The 21051-nt window shown below is 44.3% G+C and overlaps 1 protein-coding gene across 1 annotated transcript in view; it reads left to right on the forward strand.

Moving 5' to 3' along the window:
- Positions 1-11084: 11084 nt before the first annotated feature.
- The window catches only part of LOC143800551 (vomeronasal type-2 receptor 26-like), a 55835-nt gene continuing 45868 nt past the window's right edge, over positions 11085-21051 (forward strand). The window contains exon 1 of the mRNA XM_077281195.1: positions 11085-11876. Within this exon, the coding sequence (XP_077137310.1) occupies positions 11085-11876 (792 nt within the window). The remainder of the gene's footprint in view (positions 11877-21051) is intronic.

Here is a 21051-nt window from a genome sequence, read left to right on the forward strand (position 1 = left end):
ATCTGTTGTGCAGCTCCTTGCAGATGATGCCTCCATTCTTTGAAAGCCGCAATAATAGCCAGCAATTCCTTGTCTCCCACATCATAATTCTTCTCTGCTGAGGTTAGTCTACAGGAAAAGAAAGCGCAAGGATGTAGCAGACCCTTCTCTCCAGTTCTTTGGGAGAGAATAGCCCCCAAAGCATTATCAGAAGCGTCCATCTCCACAGTGAAAGGATGTGTTGGATCTGGGTGTATCAACAGCGGTGCTGATGTGAAACAGATCTTCAGCCAATCAAAAGCTTCTTGAGCCTGTGATGACTACTTAAAGGGCTTTTCCTTCTTTGTCTAGGAAGTAATGGGATGGACAATATCAGAAAAATTTCGAATGAAGCGTCCGTAGAAATTTGCAAAACCAGTAAAACATTGGACCTCCTTAACATTCTTGGGTGCTGGCCAGTCAAGGATAGCCTGAATCTTACCAGATTCCATGATCAGCCCCTGGGGAGAGATGATATAACCCAAGAACTGTATCTCAGAACGATGGAACTCACATTTCTCTGGCTTGATATACAGTTGGTTCTCTTTCAGACGTCTTAAGACAGTTTTGACATGTTCTTCATGTTCCTGTAGAGAGTCAGAAAAGTTTAGTATAACGTCCAAATGGATCACCACAAACTGGTCCAGCAAATCTCTGAAGATGTCATTAACAAGGTGTTGAAATGCTGCAGGGCCGTTACAATGCCCGAAGGGCATCACAAGAGATTCAATGTGTCCATACCGGCATCTGAATGCTGTCTTCCACTCATCCCCTGGACGAATACGCACCAAATTATAAGCCCCATGAAGATCCAGCTTAGAGAACACCTTAGCATGGCGGACTCTTTCCAGTAATTCGGGAATCAGAGGCAAAGGGTAACGGTTTCGTACGGTTACCTTATTGAGTTCCCGATAGTCAACACAGGGTCTCAGAGTCCCATCCTTCTTCTTTACAAAAAAATGGGTGCCCCTGCTGGTGAGGAAGAAGGACATATGAAGCCTTTGGCCAGATTTTCATCAATATACTCCTTTAAGGCTTGAAGCTCAGGTGCCGCCAAAGGGTATACTGTTATGACCCCAATGGCAGAGGGTCTCAGAAATAATTACTAAGTCTGCAAACACAAAAAAACAGCTCATATGGCAGTGGTAACTGAGCTGACCATATATCTAATCCTAGCACCACAAATAGCAGCAGCCGGGGAACGTGCCTACGTTGGTTCTAGACGTCTCGCGCCAGCCGGAGAACTAACTAACCCTAGAAGGGAAAAGAAAGACCTTTCTTGCCTTCAGAGAAAAGACCCCAAAAGTTGGATACAAGCCCCCAACAAATAATAACGGTGAGGTAAGAGTAAAAGACAAACGTAAGAATGAGCTAGGTATTTAGCAAAGAGAGGCCCACTAGCTAATAGCAGAATATAGTAAGATGACTTATATGGTCAGCAAAAACCCTATCAAAATATCCACGCTGGATATTCAAGAACCCCCGAACCGTCTAACGGCCCGGGGGGAGAACACCAGCCCCCTAGAGCTTCCAGCAAAGTTAGGAATCACATTTAGTACAAGCTGGACAAAAATAAGAGCAAAGCAAATAACCAAAAAACAAAGAAGCAGGACTTAGCTTAATTTTGCACGAACCAGGACCAGCAGACAGGAGCAAACAGAAAGGATCTGATTACAACGATGCCAGGCACTGGACTAAGGATCCAGGAAGTTTATATAGCAACACCCCTGGACTAACGACCCAGGTGGGTGCCAAACTGAGGAAAGACAATCCCAGAGTCATATCACTAGTAACCACAAGAGGGAGCCAAAAAGTCTAATTCACAACAGTACCCCCCCTTAAGGAGGGGTCACCGAACCCTCACCAAGACCACCAGGGCGATCAGGATGAGCAGCGTGAAAGGCACGAACTAAATCGGCCGCATGCACATCAGAAGCAACCACCCAGGAATTATCCTCCTGACCATAGCCCTTCCACTTGACCAGATACTGAAGCCTCCGTCTGGAGAGACGAGAATCCAAGATCTTCTCCACCACGTACTCCAACTCGCCCTCAACCAACACCGGAGCAGGAGGCTCAACAGAAGGAACCACAGGTACAACGTACCGCCGCAACAAAGACCTATGGAACACGTTGTGAATGGCAAACGACACCGGAAGATCCAAGCGAAAGGACACAGGATTAAGGATTTCCAATATCTTGTAAGGACCGATGAAGCGAGGCTTAAATTTAGGAGAGGAGACCTTCATAGGAACAAATCGAGAAGACAGCCATACCAAATCCCCAACACGAAGTCGGGGACCCACACCGCGGCGGCGGTTGGCAAAACGCTGAGCCTTCTCCTGTGACAACTTTAAGTTGTCCACCACATGATTCCAGATCTGCTGCAACCTATCCACCACAGAATCTACCCCAGGACAGTCAGAAGGCTCCACATGTCCCGAGGAAAAACGAGGATGGAAACCAGAGTTGCAGAAAAATGGCGAAACCAAACTAGCGGAACTAGCCCGATTATTAAGGGCAAACTCAGCCAACGGCAAGAAGGTCACCCAATCATCCTGATCTGCCGAAACAAAACACCTCAAATAAGCCTCCAGAGTCTGATTAGTTCGGTCCGTTTGTCCATTAGTCTGAGGATGAAAGGCAGACGAAAACGACAAATCAATGCCCATCCTAGCACAAAAGGATCGCCAGAACCTGGAAACAAACTGGGATCCTCTGTCAGACACAATATTCTCAGGAATGCCGTGTAAACGAACCACATTCTGAAAGAACACAGGAACCAGATCGGAAGAGGAAGGCAGCTTAGGCAAAGGCACCAAATGGACCATTTTAGAAAAGCGATCACATACCACCCAGATGACAGACATGCCCTGAGACACCGGGAGATCTGAAATGAAATCCATGGAAATGTGTGTCCAAGGCCTCTTCGGGACAGGCAAGGACAAGAGCAACCCGCTGGCACGAGAACAGCAAGGCTTAGCTCGAGCACAAGTCCCACAGGACTGCACAAATGACCGCACATCCCGTGACAAGGAAGGCCACCAAAAGGACCTAGCCACCAGATCTCTGGTGCCAAAAATTCCCGGATGCCCTGCCAACACCAAGGAATGAACCTCGGAAATGACTCTGCTGGTCCACTTATCAGGAACAAACAGTCTGTCAGGTGGACAAGAGTCAGGTCTACCAGCCTGAAATCTCTGCAACACACGTCGCAAATCAGGAGAAATGGCCGACAAGATAACTCACTCTTTAAGAATACCAACTGGTTCTGCGACTCCAGGAGAGTCAGGCACAAAGCTGCTTGAAAGAGCATCAGCCTTCACATTCTTTGAACCTGGTAAATACGAGACCACAAAGTCAAAACGGGAGAAAAACAATGACCAGCGGGCCTGTCTAGGATTCAGGCGTTTAGCAGACTCAAGATACATCAAATTTTTGTGATCAGTCAAGACCGCCACACGATGCTTAGCACCCTCGAGCCAATGACGCCACTCCTCAAATGCCCACTTCATGGCCAGCAACTCCCGATTGCCAACATCATAATTCCGCTCAGCAGGCGAAAACTTCCTAGAGAAGAAAGCACATGGTCTCATTACCGAGCAACCAGGGCCTCTCTGCGACAAAACGGCCCCTGCCCCAATCTCAGAAGCATCCACTTCGACCTGAAAGGGAAGTGAGACATCAGGCTGGCACAAAACAGGCGCCGAAGTAAACCAGCACTTCAACTCTTGGAACACCTCCACGGCTGCAGGAGCCCAGTTAGCAACATCAGAACCTTTCTTGGTCATATCCATCAAAGGTTTAACAACGCTAGAAAAATTAGCGATAAAACGACGGTAGAAGTTAGCAAAACCCAAGAACTTCTGAAGACTCTTAACTGACGTGGGTTGAGTCCAATCATGAATAGCTCGGACCTTGACTGGGTCCATCTCCACAGCAGAAGGGGAAAAAATAAACCCCAAAAAGGGAACCTTCTGTACTCCAAAGAGACACTTTGAGCCCTTAACAAACAAAGCATTCTCACGCAAAACCTGAAACACCATCCTGACCTGCTCCACATGTGAGTCCCAATCTTCAGAGAAAACCAGAATATCATCCAGATAAACAATCATAAATTTATCCAGATACTTCCGGAAAATATCATGCATAAAGGACTGAAACACTGAGGGAGCATTAGAGAGCCCAAAAGGCATCACCAAGTACTCAAAATGACCTTCGGGCGTATTAAATGCTGTCTTCCATTCATCTCCTTGCTTAATGCGCACAAGGTTGTACGCACCACGAAGATCTATATTGGTGAACCACTTGGCACCTTTAATCCGGGCAAATAAGTCCGACAACAGAGGCAAAGGATACTGAAATTTAACAGTGATTTTATTCAGAAGCCGATAGTCAATACAAGGTCTCAAAGATCCGTCCTTCTTGGCCACAAAAAAGAATTCCGCACCAAGAGGGGAAGAGGATGGATGGATATGCCCCTTCTCCAGAGACTCCTTGATATACGAACGCATTGCGGCATGCTCAGGTACAGACAGATTAAATAGTCTTCCCTTAGGAAATTTACTACCTGGAATCAAATCTATGGCGCAGTCACAGTCCCTATGAGGAGGCAGAGCACTGGACCTGGACTCGCTGAATACATCCTGATAATCAGACAAATACTCAGGAACTTCCGAATGAGTAGAGGAAGCAATAGACACCAGCGGGGAATCAGCATGAATTCCCTGACAGCCCCAACTTGACACAGACATTGCCTTCCAATCCAAGACTGGATTGTGGGTCTGTAACCATGGCAGACCCAAAACGACCAAATCATGCATTTTATGCAGAACAAGAAAACGAATCACCTCCCGATGTTCAGGAGTCATGCACATGGTTACCTGCGTCCAAAACTGCGGTTTATTTTCCGCCAACGGCGTAGCATCAATACCTCTAAGAGGAATAGGATTTACCAACGGTTCAAGAACAAAACCACAGCGCTTGGCAAATGACAGATCCATAAGACTCAGGGCAGCCCCTGAATCCACAAACGCCATAACAGGGTAAGAAGACAATGAGCAAATTAAAGTCACAGACAAAATAAATGTAGGTTGCAAATTACCAATGGCGACAGGACTAACAACCCTTGTTAGGCGTTTAGAGCATGCTGATATAACATGTGTAGAATCACCACAGTAAAAACACAACCCATTCTGACGTCTATGATTTTTCCGCTCATTTCTAGTCTGAATTCTATCACATTGCATTAAATCAGGTGTTTGTTCAGACAACACCACCAGAGGATTAGCGGTTTTGCGCTCCCGCAAACGCCGGTCAATTTGAATAGCCAGCGCCATGGAATCATTCAGACTTGTAGGAATGGGGAAACCCACCATCACATTCTTAATGGCTTCAGAAAGTCCATTTCTGAAATTTGCGGCCAGAGCACACTCATTCCACTGAGTAAGCACGGACCATTTCCGAAATTTTTGGCAATACACTTCAGCTTCATCCTGGCCCTGAGAAATAGCCAGCAAGGCTTTTTCTGCCTGAACTTCAAGATTGGGTTCCTCGTAAAGCAATCCGAGCGCCAGAAAAAAACGCATCAATATTTGCCAATGCCGGATCTCCTGGCGCTAGCGAGAAAGCCCAATCCTGAGAGTCGCCCCGTAAAAAAGAGATAACAATTTTAACTTGCTGAGCTGAATCTCCAGATGAACGGGGTCTCAGAGAAACAATTCACAATTATTCCTGAAATTCCTAAACTTAAATCGTTCTCCAGAAAACAGTTCAGGAATAGGTATTTTAGGTTCAGACATTGGACTACTGGTAACAAAATCTTGTATGCCCTGCACACGAGCAGCAAGCTGGTCTACACTTGTAATCAAGGTCTGGACATTCATGTCTGCAGCAAGCACAAGCCACTCAGAGGTAAAGGGGAGGAAGAGAGGAAAAAAAAAAAACTCAGCATTTCCTTTCTTATTATCCCACTTCTGCAATGCATTAAACATTCAATGTTGGCCTGGCATACTGTTATGACCCCAATGGCAGAGGGTCTCAGAAATAATTACTAAGTCTGCAAACACAAAAAAACAGCTCATAGGGCAGTGGTAACTGAGCTGACCATATATCTAATCCTAGCACCACAAATAGCAGCAGCCGGGGAACGTGCCTACGTTGGTTCTAGATGTCTCGCGCCAGCCGGAGAACTAACTAACCCTAGAAGGGAAAAGAAAGACCTTTCTTGCCTCCAGAGAAAAGACCCCAAAACTGAGGAAAGACAATCCCAGAGTCATATCACTAGTAACCACAAGAGGGAGCCAAAAAGTCTAATTCACAACAGTATACGTGACCAAAAGGAATATCTGCCCCAGGAAGCAACTCAATGGAACAGTCATAATGCCTGTGTGGAGGAAGCTGATCTGCATTCTTCTTGTCACAGAGGTCAGAGAACTCTTTATATGCTGGAGGTAAAGAAAATACCTGTACATGTGGTTCCGCAGCCGTGGACTCAGGGACAGCTTCTGTTAACGCTGAGTTGCTCCTTGTTGGAAAGATAATCTCCTTTGTCTCCCAGTTCATAATTGGGTTCTGAGAACGCAACCAAGGAATGCCTAAAATCACAGGAAAATGAAGAGAAGAAATTAGCAAGAAAGAAAGTTGCTCCTGATGATTAGGCTCCAAGAAAATTTCAAGGGGTACAGTCTCCTGATCCACAGGCCCAGAGATTAAAGGTGACCCATCCACTGTTTCCATGGTAATTGGAGAGGCTCTTTGCTGAATTTTAATACCATGTTCCTTGGCAAATGTGATATCCATGAAATTGCCACCTGCACCAGAGTCAATCATAGCTGAACTGGAAATCCACTGTCCAGAACATAGGATCTTAATAGGGAGAGAACAGTGAGAGTTTTTTTCCTTCAGCTCCTTGGGGGGTGAAGTCATAGAAAGTGAATGGAATACAGCATTTAAAGGCAGGCTACATTCAGAGATGTCAGATTCATCATCACAGTTGTCATACTCCCCTATTGCTGCTAGCACCTTGTTAGGTCATCTAGGACACTTAGGACAATTGATCAAGAAGTGGTCAGACTGGCCGCAGTAGAAACATAGACTTTCAAGAAGGCGATGCTCCCGGCGCTCATTGATCTCGCGTCTCTGAACGGAATCAATTTGCATGGGCACCTCCTCCACTTCCCGAGATGTTTTACCTGCAGGCTCTTTGGAAGGAAGGGAAAAGTTAGAAATACGGTTATATGCAGCAAATTTCTCCTGCCTACGCTCAGTAAGGCGAATGTCTATGCGCACACAATGCTGTATAAATGTCTCTAGTTCTTGTGGTGACTCCGAGCGAGCTAGTTCATCTTTTAAAATACTAGACAGACCCCTTTTAAAAATAGCCAATTGTACATAACTGTCCCAATTGGTATCTACCGCCAATCTCCTGAATTCAGTGGCATACTCAATAACAGAATGTTTAGCCTGGCGTAAAGACAACAAAGCAGATTCAGCGGTTGCACGGCGATTAGGGTCATCAAACATTAATGCCATAGCGGCCAAGAAATCATCCAAGTCATTTAACCGTGGGTCACGAGACACAATCATTGGATTCGCCCAGGCGAGTGCTCGTGAGGTCAGTAGCATTATTACACACAATACTTTGGATCTATCAGTAGGAAAATGGTCAGCATGCACATCAAAATATAGCATACATTGATTCACAAAGCCACGAAATTTGTCGCGATCACCATTAAATCTGAATGGGGGCAACTTAGGTGGGCTAGCTGGTGGCGGTTGCCCAGAGGGTAAAGTCACTTGTGCAGCTATTTGCATTCTTGTGTCCTGAAAAGCCAGTCCATACTGGGACTCTATGCCAGCAAGTTTGTTTTCCTGGGCTGCCATGCAATTGCTTAAGTCCTGCAAACACTTGTTGATTGTGTTCAAAGCTTCCAAACTTCTTTTGCAGACCTTCCACATCTTTCTGCAGTGATCTAATTATGGAAAACACCTGCTCTAATCTGCTCTCTGCAGTCATTGTTCCAGCAGTCTCCTTTTTTTTTAGGCTAGATTATCCTGTAATAATTATAGGGGATAATTCAGGAGACTCTGTGCGTGGAACAAGACAACAGGACACAGTTTTATAAGTGGTAAAGTTTATATTATCACACGGTGATTCAAACAGGTGCAGAGAGAAACTCAAGTCCACAACACTTGGTGCAAATAATAAACGCAGCTTAGCAGTCAATAGGAAACTTCAGAGGTAGATGCAAACAACAGAAAGTCCATGAAGCACAGTTATTCTTGAGGAAACTTGACACAAATAGATCCGTGACTTAGTCCAGACACAGATAGATATGCTATAAGGAAGTTCAAATCATATCTCAGCTCAATCAGGGAGGCCTGGTTAATAGTCTCAGGGTTTGCAGAGCAGCAGCAGCTTACATGTCCAGCAAATGCAGATGGAAGTAACACGAGCAGCAGATGAAGGAGGATTACTGAACACTGGTGAATGCAGCAGGAACTCAGAGCAGAGTGGGAGGATCTCTAACACAGGTTCACAGGAGCAGGTACAAGGCCAGGGATTAATCAGGAGCTGGATGCAAAGCAGAATAATCTAGCACAGACTGAAGGCTGGGGTGGAGTTTTATAGCAGGAAGACAAGTGCACATGAGACCAACGACGCCATGTTGGAAAAGGGCAGTAATGCACAAAAGGTAAAAAATGTTCAGAGTCCTGACACAAGGGCTCTCCAAACGCGACATGGAGTCCGATCTCTATTCCAGCCAATTCTGCATTGAAAAAGTAAAACAGTGCTCCTTCCTTTCTGAGTTCTTCCGTGCGCTCAAACAGGGGTTTACCCTAACATATGGGGTATCAGTGTACTCAGGACAAAGTGAACAACAACTTTTGTGGTCCAATTTCTCCTGCTACCCTTGGGAAAATACAAAACTGAGGGCTAAAAAATAAGTTTTGTGGAAATAAATGATTTTTTATTTTCACGGCTCTGCATTATAAACTGTAGTGAAACATTTGGGGGTTCAAAGTTCTCACAAAACATCTAGATAAGTTCCTTGGGGGGTCTAGTTTCCAATATTGGGTCACTTGTGGGGGGTTTCTACTGTTTGGGTACATTAGGGGCTCTGCAAACGCAATGTGATGCCTGCAGACCATTCCATTTAAGTCTGCATTCCAAACGGCACTCCTTCCTTCCCAAGCTCTGCCATGCGCCCAAACGGTGGTTCCCCCCTACATATCGGGTATGTGCATACTCAGGACTAATTGGAAAACTACATTTGTGGTCCAATTTCTCCAGTTACCCTTGAGAAAATACAAAACTGGGAGCTAAAAATAATTTTTGTGAAAAAAATAATTTTTATTTTCACGGCTCTGCGTTATAAACTGTAGTGAAACACTTGGGGGTTCAAAGCTCTCACAACACATCTCGATAACGTCCTTAGGGGGTTTACTTTCCAAAATGGTGTCACTTGTGGGATTTTAAATGTTTAGGCACATCAGTGGCTCTCCAAACACGACATGGTGTCCCATCTCAATTCCAGTCACTTTTGCATTGAAAAGTCAAATGGTGCTCCTTCCCTTCCGAGCTCTGCCATGCACCCAAAAAGTGGTTTACCCCCACATATCAAGTATCAGCATATGCAAGACTTATTGGAAAACAACTTTTGGGGTCCAATTTCTTCTCTTAACCTTGGGAAAATAAAAAATTGGGGGCGAAAATATCATTTTTGTGAAAAAATATATTTTTTTATTTTTAAGGCTGTACATTATAAACTTCTGTGAAGCATTTGGTGGATCAAAGTGCTCACCACTATCTAGATAAGTTCCTTAGGGGGTCTACTTTCCAAAATGGTGTCACTTGTGGGGAGTTTCAATGTTTAGGCACATCAGGGGCTCTCCAAACGCAACATGGCGTCCCATCTCAATTCCAGTCAATTTTGCATTGAAAAGTCAAACGGTGCTCCTTCCTTTCCAAGCTCTGCCATGCGCCCAAACAGTAGTTTACCCCCACATATGGGGTATTGGCATACTCAGGACAATTTGTACAACAACTTTTGGGGTCCATTTTCTCCTGTTACCCTTGGTAAAATAAAAGAAATTGGAGCTGAAATACATTTTGTGTAAAAAAAATTTAAATGTTAATTTTTATTTAAACATTCCAAAAATTCCTGTGAAACACCTGAAGGGTTAATTAACTTCTTGAATGTGATTATGAGCACCCTGAGGGGTGCAGTTTTTAGAATGGTGTCACACTTGGTTATTTTCTATTATATAGATCCCTCAAAATGACTTCAAATGTGATGTGGTCCCTAAAAAATAATGGTGTTGTAAAAATGAGAAATTGCTGGTCAACTTTTAATCCTTATAACTCCCAAACAAAAAAAATTTGGTCACAAATTGTGCTGATGTAAAGTAGACATGTGGGAATTGTTACTTATTAAATATTTTTTGTGACATATCTCTGTGATTTAAGGGCATAAAAATTCAAATTTGGAAAATTGCAAAATATTAAAAATTTTCGCAAAATTTTCTTTTTTTCACAAGTAATCACACATAATAGCAAAGAAATGTTACCACTATCATGAAGTAAATTATGTCCTGAGAAAACAGTGTCAGAATCATCAGGATCCATTGAAGCGTTTCAGAGTTATAACCTCATAAAGTGACAGTGGTCAGAATTGTAAAAATTGGTCCGGTCATTAACGTGCGAACTACCCTTGGGGGTTAATATATCAAGAACAGCTGTAAAATTTTAATAAACATTAAATTGCAAGGGTGATGGTTTATACATGCAGTAGATAACACTATCCATTCATGAAAATGGGAATAATTTAATGAATGCTGGTGGTCTGATACCTAAGACCTCCGAAATGTTGGATTCTGGAAATCTGGAACCAGGCTGTGCAGAGCCCCTTCTTGAATGGAGTGAAGGTTCACATTCTCAACCTCAGCTCAGTTAACATCTATAGAACTGTATGGGATAGCCTATGGAGTAAGATATGCTGTGTTTAGTAATAATAAGTATGTTCCTATATCATTACTGTATTATTCAGATCAGTTATGGTGCAATGGATCCTATTATGAGCAATTCAAACCTCTTTCCATCGTTCTTCCAAGCACTTCCCAATTACTCCATCCAGTGTCTGGCCATTATACAATTACTCAGACATTATAACTGGACGTGGATCGGTGTTATTACATCTGATGATGATTTCGGAGAGAAGCAGAGCCAGGAATTAAAGACAAAGGCTGCCAATTATGAAATCTGCGTTGAATACATTGTTAAAATTCGTGATTCCATACAAATATTCTCAAATTACTATGAAAGCTTAAAAATCATTAACAAATCATCTTCACAAGTCATTGTCATTTGTGGAACATTTTCTGTTTTCATTGTATTCTTTATCGGAGAGGAACTCAAAGCCCGTGAGAAGACCTTCATTATACCAGCAGGTTGGATTGCTAACATCGTACAACCTACAATTGCAAGGTCACCATTTCATGGAAGTCTGGTATTCTCTCCACCTGCTAAAAAGATGCCAGACTTGAGAAATTTCCTACAAGAAATTAGCCCAAGAAATCGTCCAGATGACATTTTATTGGCAAATATCATTGCATTTACTTTTCAGTGTTTCACTTCTGGTCAAATGAGAAAATATCTTATTCATTTACCTCTACATGAATGCAACAGAACAATTAAGTTAGGTGAACTTGGGAACAATGTATACTATACTGACAGATTTAGGGTCACTTATCTTGTGTATAAATCTGTGTACGCCATGGCGCATGCTCTACATGAGATGCAATCACAGATAGCAAAAAATATAAAGTATCAAGAAAATCAGAGACTGCTGCAAAAGGTAAGATATGACTTATGAAAAGCATATGGTTCAGTGTAAGATAAGAATGAATTATAAAGCAGAATTTAGCACTCCTGTTAATAATAAGTGCTCAAGTTAAGTCCCAAACCTTAAAGAACTGACATACAGGAACTTGGCACTCGAGAAGAAAAATGTGAAAAATGTTATTTGTATGAAGGCAATACACGGTCAATGTTTATGACTAGAGAAGAGCGACCACTAAAATGATCGGATGCTCATTAGTAGAGATGAACAAATATTTCAATGTTCGGTTGGAATTAGATCACCGAATTTACAATATTTGCCTATTAATTCTTCGATTATTCGCTGAACATAACCGAACGCCATTCACCTCAATGGGAGGCAAAAACAAACGCATGCACAACACCTTATAACGGCCCCAAATGCTGTCAAGACACATCAAATGAGGGACAAACACCAGGAAAGTGGCCTCAATTCACCCACAGTATAGATTTTACCATGGCACTGTAGCAATCAGCCAAGTATGAGGTATCGGGGTCTGGGACAGCATTTACAGCTTTCAATTGAACATCACAGTATGACGAGGTGGGTGAGGGATCGGTGTAGGGCCACTTTGCTGGGAGCCCTGACACCACATGCAACACCTCTACCTGCTTTAATGCTGAGCCACACTCAGGTGGCACAAATATCAGTTTTTTAGACTACCATTGTCAGAAAAATTTAAGGATTGTAACATGTGTAGTTGAGTCAAAGGAAGTGGAGGCCTGATGGTCATGGAGGCCTACTGCTACAGGCCACACACATGAAGGAGACCCAACCAGGAGTGTTCACATTTCCAAAAATTATTAGCCGACAAAACCAAAGTGCCATCAATTTCACCACAGTAGAAATTTCATAATAGGGACCAACAATTCTTCCACTACACACAATCCAGCAGATGGACACCCTACAAGGAGTACTCATATTTCAAGAAATGAGGGCCTTAAACCACACCACAGAAGTGGCATCAATTTAACCACAGTAGAAATACTATAATAGGGACCAACAGGTCTTTCTCTACACCCAATCCAGCAGATGTACATTCTAAAAGGAGTGTTCACATTTAAAGAAAAGAGGGCCTGACACCACAGAAGTGGCATCAATTTCACCACATAGAAATAATATAATAGGGACTGACAGGTGTGAGGGAGAAACTAGTGTTATTTCCTAGGGTCGCTATGTGTCCCCCAAGATGTGCTCAGAAGAATATTAGATCCTCTGAAGTGCCTTGTAGTCGCAGCAGGACGCATGTGAGTCAGAAGGCAGAATAAAAGTAAGCATGAACCTGGTTAAATTATTTGGCCAAGGAATTGTTAAGGAAAACCAGGTGTGGGCTTTTAATTTTGGAAAAGGACTGAAGGAAGGTAGTGGAGCCGGTCCGCTTCCTACAGCCTGGATCTTGCAAGTGGCCCATGGTCACAGATTCCAGTTAGTTTTTCTAACTTTTTTATTTTGTCCCACTATGGGGCTATCATTTTTTGCAGGATGATTGCTTCTATAGCATGGAGATGAAGCAGCATCTTCATGCTGCAGAAACTGTCAGCTCTGCACTGACAGACAGGCTTGCTCATCAGGCACTGGGCATGATCTGCAAATATTCATCATCTGGTGACCCGGATATGGTTATCACGCCACGGGGTCCCACGATCCAAAGGCAGTGGGGCGGTCATCCGGAATACTGCGATCGTGTTCAATTGCAGCATTTTGGGGGTTAATGTGTGGTTCCTGCACTTAGTGCCAGATGTCAGCTGTCAGAATCAGCTGACACCTGGTGGCTATCACTCGTGCACCCCCCCACCCGTGTGCGCGGGCAATCGCCATGATGTAATATTCCATCCCTGGTCAAATAGGCCCAGGACACATGGACGGAATATTATGTCTGATGTCAGAAAGGGGTAAATTAGTCATACCATCTATTGCCTGTTAGGCTAGTTTCACATTTGCGTTAGAAACCGCAGCGTTTAAAATCCGCATCAGCAAGTGCAGGAAAAATCGCAAAGAAACACGTACAAATGCGGCGTTTTTTAAACGCATGCGGGAATGCATGTGGTTAAAAAAATGCTGCGTTATCACGCTTTTCCATGCGTTTTGTCATGTATTTGCATTTTTGGTGCGCATGGTGAAAAATTTTACAGGAGAAAAATCTAGATAACCAGACACTGCCAATGTGACTACAGAGGACGTGTATTATGGGATCTCTATATATAGACCCCAGAACTGCTGAAATCTTAACAGTGTGCTACTGTATCCTGTGTCATGATGGATGGTCACATGGAGAGCTTTTATTTCAACCTGGATTTAAGCATCAAGCTGTTTCTTGCCTGTGCGTTTGCTTGGGAGAAAGACAGAAATCGCCAAAGATGGAGAAGGAGACGGTGTAGGCGTTTTTGGAGGCATCCCATTATCGAACTACGTGAGAGCCGTGGAGCCTATCACACGCTATATGACGAGCTTAATGCCAACCCGGACAAATTCCCGGAATATACAAGGATGTCTTTCTGGGATTTGCTTGCTTGTGTCCAAGGAGCCATACGGAGACAGGACACCCAGCTTCGTAGAGCGATTCCACCAGAGGAACGTCTACTGGTTACATTAAGGTAAGTAACAAATCTAAACAAATGCCAGTGCTAATTTTGGGTGTTCTGAAATGTATTTTTTTTGTACTTTCCTTTATGTCTTTAGCATAACAACACCATAAATAGAATTGATTGTAATTTTTTTTTTTTATTATTTTCTTCCAGATTTCTGGCAGCCGGAGGGAGTTTATCATTCCTCCACTTCCAATACCGGCTTGGAATTTCCACCCTGTCTTGAATAGTTGCAGACACCTGCTTTGTGGAATGTTCTCCGGGATGAGTTTATACCCCTACCCACCTTGGACATGTGGATTGAAATTGCTGAAAAATTCTGGAGTGTGTGTGATTTCCCCAACTGTTTAGGAGCGGTGGATGGAAACCACATCCGCATTATCAAACCAGCCAGAACAGGATCGGAGAACTTCAATTATAAAAAATATTTTTCTGTTGTGCTCATGGCAATAGCCGATGCGGACTGTCGCTTCATCGCCATGGACATTGGAGCTTTTGGCCATGGCAACGATTCCCAGACTTTTAAGAACTCGGATATGGGCCACCGTGTGTATGGCAAAAATGTTAATTTTCCACAGCCACGGCCTCTCCCTAACACTCAAGGTCCATCGATGCCATTTGCTATGGTTGGGAATGAGGCCTTTCAGATGTGTGAAAACCTACTGAAGCCATATTCCAGTCGGGACTTGAACCACACTAAAAGGATCTTTAACTACAGACTGACCAGGGCCCGAAGAACAGTAGAGTGTACCTTTGGAATTCTGGTCACTAAATGGCGCATTCTTGCATCAGCCATAAATCTAAAAATGGAGACAGTCGATGAGGTGGTCAAAGCCTGTGTGGTTCTCCACAATTACATAATGGCTAAGGAGCGACCCACCATTGAACTGGATGAATCAGTTGCAAACCCATTGCCAGATTACCAGCATCACCCGCTGCGATTAACTGCTGAAATTGGCCACATGCAGGACTAATTTGCTGCCTTTTCTCATTCTGATATTGGACGTGTGGCATGGCAGGACAATACAGTGTAAAATGTCCAGTTGGGTTCGGGTCTGTACCTGTTATGTTTAAAATGCTACTAATATTTGTTGTTAATAAACTTTATAATTTTGGTATCTTGACCATGTCTCCTATGTATTTCCTCTAGAAACCAAGGCTGCCGTCACACTAGCAGTATTTGGTAAGTACTTTACATCAGTTTTTGAAAGCCAAAACCAGGAGTGGGTGATAAATGCCGAAGTGGTGCATATGTTTATATTATACTTTACCTCTCATTGCTCCACTCCTGGTTTTGGCACAAATACTGATGTAAAAAACTGACCAAATAGTGCTAGTGTGACGGCAGCCTTAGGTTGTTAGTGGTAAGGTTGTTGACGTCATTGCGTCCTGATTCTGTTCTGCAGTATCTATTGGACGCAGACTGAAGAGACACTGGCTGTTTTACAAAATATCAAGTCAGGTGTCAGAAATAATGAATTCATGATGCACATATAACAGCCTCATGAATTCACTATTTCTGACACATGTCCAGGTGAGCATAGATATTCCTTGTATTATTATTATTCATTTATATAGCACCATTATTACCATGGTGCTGTACATGATAAAGGGCTTGTATGACCGCCATCGTCCCTTCACTTTGTGTGAAATAGATTAAGTACACATAAGAGAAAATGGAGGTTATACGAGGCAGTTCTCTACCTCATTTCTTGTGGCCTGGTCATAGTGGCCAGACTGTCAGTCTCTTTGTCCCGCTGCTGCATGGTTGCGGTTGGAGGTTGGAAGGCCATGCCCGGGTCCTGCTGCTGCATCATGGTGGCGGAGTGGAAGGACATGCCAGGGTCCTGCTCAGGGCCGACTGGGACTAAAATTCAGCCCTGGCATTTGAAGTTACACAGGCCCACTTGTCACATGGTGACTGTATAATATCTTTGTACACTTGTAGGTTACAAGAAGTGAGGGGAGTGTAACACGACTATATAACATATAATCACAGCTGTATCCAGCATTACAGCTCAGTCCTATTTATGGCTTTTAGTTGCAGTACCAAGAAAAGCCGCTACTTTACCTACATAACTGGATCTCATAGATAATGAAGGGATGAGACGACCAAAGGCTCTGGAACCTCATTCTGATGCTCCATAAACTTTGCCTACAGCCACTTTTGGTTCCACTGCGCAGCACGAGATCAGGTGGCTCTGAAGAGCGGTGACATCAGAACCATCACCGCTCTTCAGATATTCTGGGTCTAGCACTGAGCTCGGCGACTGTGAAGAGCAGTATTGTTACTACCGTCACCACTCTTCAGAGTCGCTGGGTCTCGCCAGGTCTGGGCTAGTAGTGGGGGTGTCTGATAGACATTACTTACACCAGGAATTGATAGCAGCTGACATTACACAGCTGACATCAACCCTTAAAATCATTACACATACCAGAATTAACTGCTCTGGCTGGGAAAAGCAGTAGAGTTAGTGCTATTTCCAGGCTCTGGGTGCTAACTACAACTGTCATCATCCTTGCCTGGTCTCCCTGCGAAGCATTTCTGCTGTATTTACATGTGCTGATCTCAGGCCGCTAAACGAGTGTTATCGACAATACTGAAGTCGTTCGCTTGTTTCCCGGCCTCTTTACATCAACTGAGAAAGAATGAAGGGAACATAACAATCACAATTAGATCAATCTGTCCCCATAAAGTATCATGTTATCAGCAGCACATCTACAGTTTACACCGGTGATGTGCTGCTGAGAACAAGGATTTCTGTTCCCACATAAACAATCCAATAACTTGATGAATAGGCAGCATTTTGCTTGTTTAGTACAATACACCCCATAGTCCTCCATATATTATAATGTGCACCTCAGTCCTCCTTATAGTATATTACACTCCTCAGTCCTCCATATAGTATAATACACTCCTCAGTCCTCCATATATATATATAATAAACTCCTCAGTAGTGTTGAGCGATACCGTCCGATACTTGAAAGTATCGGAATCGGAAAGTATCGGCCGATACCGGCAAAGTATCGGATCCAATCCGATACCGATACCCGATACCAATACAAGTCAATGGGACTCAAGTATCGGACGGTATTCCTGATGGTTCCCAGGGTCTGAAGGAGAGGAAACTCTCCTTCAGGCCCTGGGAACCATATTAATGTGTAAAAGAAAGAATTAAAATAAAAAATATTGCTATACTCACCTCTCCGAGGGAACCGGCAGCGTTGTTTGCTTAAAATTCGCGCTTTTCTTTCCTTACGTGAAGTCCCGGCTTTGTGATTGGTTGCGTCGCAGTCACATGGGCGATGCAACCAATCACAGCAAGCCGTGACGTAATTTCAGGTCCTTAAGGATTTTAAAATTACGTCCCGGCTTTGTGATTGGTTGCGTCGCAGTCACATGGGCGACGCAACCAATCACAGCAAGCCGTGACGTAATTTCAGGCCCTTAAGGATTTTAAAATTACGTCCCGGCTTTGTGATTGGTTGCGTCGCAGTCACATGGGCGACGCAACCAATCACAAGCCGTGACGTCACGGGAGGCTAAACACGCACGCATTTTAAAATGCGCGCTTGTCCAGCCTCCCGTGACGTCCCGGCTTGTGATTGGTTGCATCGCGGTCAACCAATCACAAGCCGGGAGGCTGGACACGCGCGCATTTTAAAATGCGCGCTTGTCCAGCCTCCCGTGACGTCCCGGCTTGTGATTGGTTGCATCGCGGTCAACCAATCACAAGCCGGGAGGCTGGACACGCGCGCATTTTAAAATGCGCGCTTGTCCAGCCTCCCGTGACGTCCCGGCTTGTGATTGGTTGCATCGCGGTCAACCAATCACAACCGGGAGGCTGGACACGCGCGCATTTTAAAATGCGCGCGTGTCCAGCCTCCCGTGACATCACGGCTTGTGATTGGTTGCGTCGCCCATGTGACTGCGACGCAACCAATCACAAAGCCGGGACGTAATTTTAAAATCCTTAAGGACCTGAAATTACGTCACGGCTTGCTGTGATTGGTTGCGTCGCCCATGTGACTGCGACGCAACCAATCACAAGCCGGGACTTCACGTAAAGGAAAGAAAAGCGCGAATTTTAAACAAAGAACGCTGCCGCTTCCCTCGGTAAGGTGCAGGCTGCGTCGGAGAGGTGAGTATAGCAATATTTTTTATTTTAATTCTCTCTTTTACACATTTTTACATTAATGTTGTTTCGATACCGATACCCGATACCACAAAAGTATCGGATCTCGGTATCGGAATTCCGATACCCGCAAGTATCGGCCGATACCCGATACTTGCGGTATCGGAATGCTCAACACTACTCCTCAGTCCTCCTCAGTCCTCCTCAGTTGCTCCTCATCAGAAGAAGAAGACATTCTGATGCATGCAGAAAGAAAGAAATGGCAGAAATTAGGACATGTAGATACAGAAAATAGAAAATAAAGGCATTGACTTTGATATACTCACATTGTTCAGTGTCTTGTTTCCTCCAAGTTTCTGTCCTGCATCTGCTCTGCTTCTCTGTCTGCTGAGTAGTGACCTGCAACTGTCCACTCCCTCCCTTTATCACCTTGTATGGTGGCTAATCAGTGTCTAGACATGTTTTTCTCTGGTGCAACGCATGCGTTCATGAACGCAAGCAAATGCATGTGCTTGCGGCCTCATGCATTCACATAGACAGCAATGCGTTTTTTAGCCGCATTTCTTCCGTTAACAACCACATATGTTTCTAGGCGGCAAATTGACGCCTCTAAAATTACTACATGTAGTGTATACCGCGCCAAACCGCAGACGACGAAACGATGCATGCGTCATCAAACACGGCAAAACGCAATCAAACGCAGACACATGCGTCCCTAATAGTGTTGAGCGATACCTTCTGATATGCATTGGTATCGGTATCGGATAGTATCGGCCGATACCGGCAAAATATCGGATCTCGCCGATACCGATACCCGATACCAATGCATTTCAATGGGACGCAATGTATCGGAATGGTTCCCAGGGTCTGAAGGAGAGGAAACTCTCCTTCAGGCCCTGGGATCCATATTCATGTGTAAAATAAAGAATTAAAATACAAAATATGGATATACTCACCTCTCCGGCGGCTCCTGGACCTTACCGATGTAACCGGGAGTCTCCGTTCCTAAGAATGAGCGCGTGAAGGGCCTTCGATGACATCACGGCTTCTGATTGGTCGCGTGACCGCTCATGTGACCGCTCACGCGACCAATCAGAAGCCGCAACGTCATCGCAGGTCCTTCACGGGCTCATTCTTAGGAACGGAGGCTCCAGGTTACATCGGTAAGGTCCAGGGCCTGCCAGAGAGGTGAGTATATCCATATTTTTTATTTTAATTGATATACTCACCTCTCCGGCAGCCCCTGGACCTTACCGATGTAACTGGGAGCCTCCGTTCCTAAGAATGAGCTCGTGAAGGACCTGCGATGATGTCACAGCTTCTGATTGGTCGCGTGAGCGGTCACGCAACCAATCAGAAGCCACGACGTCATCGAAGGCCCTTCACGCGCTCATTCTTAGGAACGGAGGCTCCCGGTTACATCGGTAAGGTCCAGGGCCCGCCGGAGAGGTGAGTATATCCATATTTTTTATTTTAATTCTTTATTTTACACATGAATATGGATCCCGATACCGATTCCCGATATCACAAAAGTATCGGAACTCGGTATCGGAATTCCGATACCGCAAGTATCGGCCGATACCCGATACTTGCGGTATCGGAATGCTCAACACTAGTCCCTAATGTTAAATATAGGAAAACACAATGCATTTGGATAATTGCGGAAGAAACGCTGCAGACACAAGCGCAAATGTGAAACCGGCCTTAGTATTTTGTCTTCTACGCACTGTTCTGCTGCCACCAGTGCCGAGGGACCACTCTCAGTCTGGCATTTACTTAATGTAGATCAAGTCATCTATACAGTAGCAATGCTTTTAGCAGGGCTGCCATTGCTGGGCCTACACTGCAATACATCTCCTTGCTAGCTAGTCTTAATGTTCTTCTGTTTTGCTTCTTCCACTTCCACTGCAAAGCCATGCCAGTCATAAATTTGCTCCCTGCTTGTCCACTGTGTTTTAAAATGCTAGCCTGTACTACTGCTACCATTGCAGTGCAGTGCCACTAACAAACATTTCTTTGCTGCCCATCTGTCACGGATGTGTCAGAGGCTGCAGACTGTTGAACTGCATCTGTCTGCAGAAGGTCTCAGTAGTTTGCTGTGCAGAGGAGTGTCCACCTCCCCCAGTGCAAATGGCCACACCAGGACCTGAGTGTTGGTATACTTCCTGCTTGCTGCTTGTAAAAGCTGGTGACATTTTCTATTTGCATTTCCATGTTGAGGTTTGGAGCAATAGCAGTCGGTTATTTTCCTTTTTGAGTTTGGAGGACGTTGGTGTTTCCCAAGCTAAGAGTTCTTCCCAAGCTAAGTGTTCCCTTGTTTTGTTTGTCTATCCCAGTTGCCTTTAGCAAAGTTAGCAAGCAAGGCCAAAAAAAGACATTTGTCCATCCAGTTCAGCTTATATTCCGTCAGAATAAATCCCCAGATCTCCG

This window comes from Ranitomeya variabilis, chromosome 1, assembly GCF_051348905.1.
Source record: "Ranitomeya variabilis isolate aRanVar5 chromosome 1, aRanVar5.hap1, whole genome shotgun sequence".
Taxonomy (NCBI): Eukaryota; Metazoa; Chordata; class Amphibia; order Anura; family Dendrobatidae; genus Ranitomeya; species Ranitomeya variabilis.